Source organism: Oncorhynchus mykiss, chromosome 8, assembly GCF_057628025.1.
Source record: "Oncorhynchus mykiss isolate SJ-2025 chromosome 8, ASM5762802v1, whole genome shotgun sequence".
NCBI lineage: Eukaryota > Metazoa > Chordata > Actinopteri > Salmoniformes > Salmonidae > Oncorhynchus > Oncorhynchus mykiss.
In genome coordinates, this window is record NC_143029.1 from 6,171,461 (window position 1) to 6,180,000 (window position 8,540).

The 8,540-nt window shown below is 40.9% G+C and overlaps 1 protein-coding gene across 2 annotated transcripts in view; it reads left to right on the plus strand.

Annotated features, from left to right (window-relative positions):
- Nucleotides 1–4,600: 4,600 nt before the first annotated feature.
- emilin1a (elastin microfibril interfacer 1a) overlaps nt 4,601–8,540 on the plus strand; it is a 48,265-nt gene continuing 44,325 nt past the window's right edge. Inside the window, exon 1 of one of the 2 annotated variants that reach the window (XM_036984623.2) lies at nt 4,601–5,401. In XM_036984623.2, coding sequence (XP_036840518.2) covers nt 5,256–5,401 — 146 coding nt within the window. In that variant the 5' untranslated portion in view covers nt 4,601–5,255. The remainder of the gene's footprint in view (nt 5,402–8,540) is intronic. The other variant, XM_090242463.1, reaches the window with a different exon arrangement.

Consider the following 8,540-nt stretch of genomic DNA (forward strand, 5'->3'; position numbering starts at 1 on the left):
TATAGCCTCTCTACTGTATATAGCCTCTCTACTGTATAGAGCCTCTCTACTGTATATAGCCTCTCTACTGTATATAGCCCCTCTACTGTATATAGCCTCTCTACTGTATATAGCCCCTCTACTGTATATAGCCTCTCTACTGTATATAGCCTCTCTACTGTATATAACCTCTCTACTGTATATAGCCTCTCTACTGTATATAGCCTCTCTACTTTATATAGCATCTCTACTGTATATAGCCCCTCTACTGTATATAGCCTCTCTACTGTATATAGCCTCTCTACTGTATATAACCTCTCTACTGTATATAGCCTCTCTACTGTATATAGCCTCTCTACTGTATATAGCCTCTCTACTGTATATAGCCTCTCTACTTTATATAGCATCTCTACTGTATATAGCCCCTCTACTGTATATAGCCTCTCTACTGTATATAGCCTCTCTACTGTATATAGCCTCTCTACTGTATATAACCTCTCTACTGTATATAGCCTCTCTACTGTATATAGCCTCTCTACTGTATATAGCCTCTCTACTTTATATAGCATCTCTACTGTATATAGCCCCTCTACTGTATATAGCCTCTCTACTGTATATAGCCTCTCTACTGTATATAACCTCTCTACTGTATATAGCCTCTCTACTGTATATAGCCCCTCTACTGTATATAGCCTCTCTACTGTATATAGTCTCTCTACTGTATATAACCTCTCTACTGTATATAGCCTCTCTACTGTATATAGCCTCTCTACTGTATATAGCCTCTCTACTGTATATAGCCTCTCTACTGTATATAGCCTCTCTACTTTATATAGCATCTCTACTGTATATAGCCCCTCTACTGTATATAGCCTCTCTACTGTATATAGCCTCTCTACTGTATATAGCCTCTCTACTGTATATAACCTCTCTACTGTATATAGCGTCTCTACTGTATATAGCCTCTCTACTGTATATAGCCTCTCTACTTTATATAGCATCTCTACTGTATATAGCCCCTCTACTGTATATAGCCTCTCTACTGTATATAGCCTCTCTACTGTATATAACCTCTCTACTGTATATAGCCTCTCTACTGTATATAGCCCCTCTACTGTATATAGCCTCTCTACTGTATATAGCCTCTCTACTGTATATAACCTCTCTACTGTATATAGCCTCTCTACTGTATATAGCCTCTCTACTGTATATAGCCTCTCTACTGTATATAGCCTCTCTACTTTATATAGCATCTCTACTGTATATAGCCCCTCTACTGTATATAGCCTCTCTACTGTATATAGCCTCTCTACTGTATATAGCCTCTCTACTGTATATAACCTCTCTACTGTATATAGCCTCTCTACTGTATATAGCCTCTCTACTGTATATAGCCTCTCTACTTTATATAGCATCTCTACTGTATATAGCCCCTCTACTGTATATAGCCTCTCTACTGTATATAGCCTCTCTACTGTATATAACCTCTCTACTGTATATAGCCTCTCTACTGTATATAGCCTCTCTACTGTATATAGCCTCTCTACTGTATATAGCCTCACTACTGTTATTTCACATGAACAAACTAACAAAAACAAGAAATGTGAAAATGCAAAACAGTCCTATCTGGTGCAAACACAGAGACCGGAACAATCACCCACAAACACACAGTGACACCCAGGCTACCTAAGTATGATTCTCAATCAGAGACAACTAATGACACCTGCCTCTGATTGAGAACCATACTAGGCCGAAACATAGAAATACCCAAATCATAGAAAAACAAACATAGACTGCCCACCCCAACTCACGCCCTGACCATACTAAATAAATACAAAACAAAGGAAATAAAGGTCAGAACGTGACACTATGAAAATGTGACGGGACGAGAATTCCATGGGAGACTAATGAATATTTAATTTGACATGAAGTTATTTTCATCTGTTTTGTCCAATCCTATGCATGTATGCAAAATGCAATTTAATACAATCCTCTCATCAAGCTGTCCGCTCGAGAGAAAGCTTTTCACTGTAACCAGTGCCTGTAATCTGGTTCAGGTTATTTATCAAACTACCAGGGTGTTTACAAACACTACAGGAAAAAGATAATCCACATGTATTGATCACATAAAAATAAAATAAAATGTTTACCTTTATTTAATTAGTCAAGTACTGTACTGTACTAATACTGTATGTTGTTCTAAAGTTGTATCTGTACCCATTGGATGCAGTGATCACAATATAGTGGCTATATCCAGGAAAGCCAAAGTTCCAAAAGTTGGGCCTAAAATAGTATATAAGAGATCATACAAAAGATTTTGTGGATGATGTTAAAATTGTATATATATATTTTTTTTTAACTCCTTTTCGATCTTGTCTCATCGCTGCAACTCCCCAACGGGCTCGGGAGAGGCGAAGGTCAAGTCATGCGTCCTCCGAAACATGAACTGCCAAACCCGCGCTTCTTAACACCCGCTTAACCCAAAAGCCAGCCTCACCAATGTGTCGGAAGAAAACACTGTTCAATTTATGACCACAAGGAGTCGCTAGAACACAATGAGCCAAGTAAAGCCCCCAGGCCAAACACCTCCCCTAACCCGGACGACGCTGAGCCAAACACCTCCCCTAACCCGGACGACGCTGAGCCAAACACCTCCCCTGACCCGGACGACGCTGAGCCAAATAAGTGAGAAAAATCTCAGCTGTAAATAGTTCAACCTGTAGACAAGGCTTTATATAGCCGTTAATTATAGCTGGCATTGGTTACAATCTGCCACAATATCAATGTTAGCAGCTAAGGGATAGTACACCTAGTTGGACAAGGATATCTGAATGTGCACATGATGGAAGTTAGAGGTGGTCTCAATAGGACTCTACTTTTAACCAGGGCCCATAGGACTCTACTTTTAACCAGGGCCCATAGGACTCTACTTTTAACCAGGGCCCAGAGGACTCTACTTTTAACCAGGGCCCATAGGACTCTACTTTTAACCAGGGCCCAGAGGACTCTACTTTTAACCAGGGCCCATAGGATTCTACTTTTAACCAGGGCCCATAGGACTCTACTTTTAACCAGGGCTCATGGGACTCTACTTTTAACCAGGGCCCAAAGGACTCTACTTTTAACCAGGGCCCATAGGACTCTACTTTTAAACAGGGCCCATAGGACTCTACTTTTAACCAGGGCCCATAGGACTCTACTTTTAACCAGGGCCCATAGGACTACCTTTAACCAGGGCCCATAGGACTCTACTTTTGACCAGGGCCCATAGGACTCTACGTTTGACCTGGGCCCATAGGACTCTACGTTTGACCAGGGCTCATAGGACTCTACTTTTGACCAGGGCTCATAGGACTCTACTTTTAACCAGGGCCCATAGGACTCTACGTTTGACCTGGTTAGTAGTTAGCTTGACATTCATTATCCTGAAATGTACGCACCCGTGCAAAACGATCCATAGCAGTAATTCTGGTTAGAATGCACAGTCTCATTCTACAGTTGGGCATTCCAATTCCGTTCAGTGGGAGTAGTTAGTTTGGCACGAATAAGAGTTTGTCTGCTTCCCAAATGGCATCCTATACCCTACGGTCCCTGGTCAAAAGTAATGCACTATGTAGAGAATAGGGTGCCATTTGAGATGCAGACTTTGCATAGCTGGACATTCCCCAGAGTGTATTTTTGTTAGTCTACAGGAACATGTGACATTAAACTGAGCAGATTAAAACTGGTCTTTGATTACCGTCCCCCCACAAGTTCAAAACTCTACTACTCAGATCAAACGAGGAAGAGAGAACAGAGGAGGAGGAGGAGGGCGGTCGGTCGGGCATCTAGATTAGTTGTGGTTAAAGGGAGGGAGGGGTGGAGAGCAGAAGAAGGGTAAACAGTCCAACCATGCCAGACACTCTCTCTGTACTATATTGGTGCCACTGTATGAAAACTACATGGCATTGTGCAGTTAGAACTCTCTTGTAATTCACTAATTAAAATTCTAATTTACTCATTCTAATTCTAATTTACTCATTCTAATTCTAATTTACTCATTCTAATTTACTAATTCTAATTTAGTCATTCTAATTCTAATTTACTCGTTCTAATTCTAATTTACTAATTTACTAATTCTAATTTACTAATTCTAATTATAATTTAGTCATTCTAATTCTAATTGACTAATTTACTAATTCTAATTCTAATTTAGTCATTCTAATTCTAATTTATTAATTCTAATTCTAATTTAGTCATTCTAATTCTAATTCTAATTTACTAATTCTAATTTACTAATTCTAATTCTAATTTAGTCATTCTAATTCTAATTCTAATTTACTAATTCTATGACGCAAAGGTTTATAGAACTCCAGTTCTAGAGATACTATATAGGTTATAATTTTCATATAATCAGAAAACAGAACATTTTGTAGAGGACTTCAAGTTAAGATATTCTCTCCCTCATTGTACAATATAGTGCTGCCTGCAGCATGGTAACAATAGTAGTAGCCAATCTATTGGCGTTTCAATGATAACAACAAAAATATATATGTGTTTCATTGAGATAAGTATTGCATCATGACTACTTATGTCATCATCACTACTGTATCTTGTTGAACTGTAGTCAATCCTGTAGCCTACAGACAAAATAGGACTATCCCTTGTCAACATCTTCTGGTTGGGTAACTTCTAAGCCATTCATCCCCAAAACTAGATGTACTAAATGATACGTTCTTGGAAACCTATTTGAAAAAAAAAAAAAAAGAGGTTGATTTTTAGGGAGGAACTGCAAAGTGGACAGAGGTAAGGGGGAGTCTGAGAAGAAACCGACAGAGAGAGAAAAGAGTGAGTGGAAAGAGCGAGGGGAGAGAGAGCGATTGAGTGTGTGTGAGAGAGAGAGAGGGGGCTTAAGCATGAGAGGAGAGGAGTGAGGATGGATCAAACGCGCACTATCTTCGCATGACAATGATGACGACCACTTTATACTCCAAGACGTAATATTATTTTTTCACTTCACGTTTCAGGATAACGGTACACAACAACCGCAAACTTTATGAAATGCAGTGACTTGACGAGAAAGTAACGGTTCTCCTCACCAAAACTACATCAAACTCTTCAAATACAACGTATTTAAAAAAAATACATATATGTATAGTGTTACCTTCATTGTTTCACAACTCATTTATCGTGCTTCATAACCCCCCGCGTAACTTTTTTGGATGGTTTTGGGACAGATGACAGAGAGATGACGGACTTATTTTGAAAAACTGCTCAATATATCTTTGAATCCCAAAATGGAATCGTCGCTTATGTACCTGTTTTTATCGTTGACGTTACCTGGAGTCATTTGGCGTGCGTCTTCGAATCCCTCGCTGAACAATCTCCAACCCGCTCTGAGCCAATCCAGTTCAAATGGGGGGAGAGTAGCGAGCAGGCACAGGTAACGTATACTTTATTATCCCATAATAACCAGTCACTATTGATGATACTTGCAATATGAGTCTACAGAAGTAACAGAACTGTTGAACGGTATACAATTTTCACCACTTTATCCGGAGTGCGCAATAAAGTTTCCTAGTATCGCCAAGCCTCCTGATCTCCGGAGCTAACATATTTACTCGCTACATATATGGAAATAGGAGGCATTTAAGGCTTTTAGTTTTCAGTATCTTTGAGAAACATTGTGCAATCCCCTAAATGCATAGGATATAGGATACTGTTCCCTCCAACACAGTCCAGTGATACTGTACTACAGTACAGGCAGTAATTGAGAAACAATCAGGAAGGGGAAAGGGGGATACCAAGTCAGTTGTACAACTGAATGCATTCAACTAATTGACATCCACGTCTTCGGCATCCAGTGGAACAGTGGGTTTAACTTCCTTGCTCAGAGGAAGAATGATATATATATATTTTTTTTTACATTGTCAGCTCTGGAACTCGATCCAGTAACCTTTTGGGTTACTGGCCCAACGCTCTAACCACTAGGCTACCTGCCACCCCTGAAACAGTAGTTGGTGCTTTATAACATTGTTCTGGAAACTATTTGGGAAACGTCAGTCTGTAGTGTGTGGCCTATAATCATATCTTACAGTTGATGACAATGTAATGGGAGTCCTATTTGAAGCTAAGCCGCCAACAGGGAAGCAACATGTGCAGTAGTATGACTCCCCTGATCCTACTGACAGCATGGCTATTATTGTCATGCCTGTAATGGAGCTGAGCTTTAGGGGACCCTGTGGAGGCAACCTCACCCGGAGTGCCCTTAAAATGAAATGAGGAGCGTGTGTGAAAGAGAGAGAGAGAGGCAGGGAGAGATAGAGGCAGAGAGAGAGAGAGAGAGCGAGAGAGACGCAGAGAGAGGGAGAGAGAGAGAGACGCAGAGAGAGAGACAGAGAGAGAGAGAGAGAGAGTCTGCTAGCTATGGTCTGACCTCTATATAAAACACTCTGTTAGGGTCTGATCTCTATATAAAACACTCTGTTAGGGTCTGACCTCTATATAAAACACTCTGTTAGGGTCTGATCTATATATAAAACACTCTGTTAGGGTCTGACCTCTTCTCTATATAAACCACTGTTAGGGTCTGAAGGGTCTGATCTCTATATAAAACACTGTTAGGGTCTGACCTCTATATAAACCACTGTTAGGCTCTGATCTCTATATAAAACACTGTTAGGGTATGATCTCTATATAAACCACTGTTAGGGTCTGACCTCTTCTCTATATAAACCACTGTTAGGGTCTGAAGGGTCTGATCTCTATATAAAACACTCTGTTAGGGTCTGACCTCTATATAAACCACTCTGTTAGGGTCTGACCTATTCTCTATATAAACCACTGTTAGGCTCTGATCTCTATATAAAACACTGTTAGACTCTGATCTCTATATAAACCACTGTTAGGGTCTGACCTCTGTATAAACCACTGTTAGGGTCTGATCTCTTCTCTATATAAAACACTGTTAGGCTCTGATCTCTATATAAACCACTGGTCGGCTCTGACCTCTATATAAACCACTGTTAGGGTCTGAAGGGTCTGATCTCTATATAAACCACTGGTCGGCTCTGACCTCTATATAAACCACTGCTAGGGTCTGAAGGGTCTGATCACCTCCCTTTAATACACTCTGCTACTGGGTACTGTAAACGGGTCTGACCACCTCCCTTTATTAATACACTCTGCTACTGGGTACTGTAAACGGGTCTGACCACCTCCCTTTAATAAACTCTGCTACTGGGTACTGTAATACTGTACTCCGTCACATAGTCAGTCAGTGTTGCTCGGTGGGATGGAGGCCAGACAATCCGACTCAAACGTCTTTCACTGCACTCCCTGGTGAAAATCACTGGACTGAGAAGAGAGAAGAGTAGCTACCCAGAACCCAAGGGCTGTGTCCCAACTGGCACACCCTCCCTTTAGAGTGGCATACTTTTAACCCAGAGCCCTGGTCAAAAGTAGTGTACTTAGACAGGGAATAGGGTGTAATTTAAGACGTAGCCCCAGGGCTGCTACTGCGTTAGAGGAAGGAATGTTGTTGGCCCTTTGTGCTACCGCTTAGACATCTGTTTGAACTCTGAGATGTGTTTTGACAGATGTGTGAAGTATTCCATAAGTAGAGATTTATTACAAACGTATGACTCATGATCTCAGGGCTCTTCTACTCGCCCGTCAGTTTATTTAGATAACAGTTAGTTAGATTTCATCTTGACGTATGAGGATGACTGTGTCATATACAGTACCAGTCAGAAGTTTGGACACACCTACTCATTCAAGGGGTTTTTCTTTATTTTTACTGTTTTCTACGTTGTAGAATAATAGTGAAGACATCAAAACTATGAAATAACACATATGGAATCATGTATTAACCCAAAAACGTGTTAAAAAGTGATTCTTCAAAGTAGCCACCCTTTGCCTTGATGACAGCTTTGCACACTCTTGGCATTCTCTTAACCAGCTTGACCTGGAATGCTTTTCCAACAGTCTGGAAGGAGTTCCCATATATGCTGAGCACTTGTTGGCTGCTTTTCCTTCACTCTATGGTCCAACTCATCCCAAACCATCTCAATTGGGTTGAGGTCGGGTTATTGTGGAGGCCAGGTCATCTGATGCAGCACTCCATCACCCTCCATCTTGGTCGAATAGCCCTTACACAGCCTGGAGGTGTGTTGGGTCATTGTCCTGTTGAAAAACAAATTATAGTGGACTAAGCGCAAACCAGATGGTATGGCGTATCGCTGCAGAATGCCGTGGTAGCCATGCTGGTTAAGTGTGCCTTGAATTCTAAATAAATAACCGACAGCGTCACCAGAAAAGCACCCCCACACCCTCACACCTCCTCCTCCATGCTTCACGGTGGGAACCACACATGCAGAGATCATCCGTTCACCTACTCTGCGTCTCACAAAGACACGGCGGTTGGAACCAAAATTTGTACATTAACATTTGTACTCATCAGACCAAACGACAGATTTCCACCGGTCTAATGTCCATTGCTCGTGTTTCTTGGCACAAGCAAGTCTCTTCTTCTTGTTGTCCTTTAGTAGTGGTTTCTTTGCAGCAATTCAATCATGAAGGCC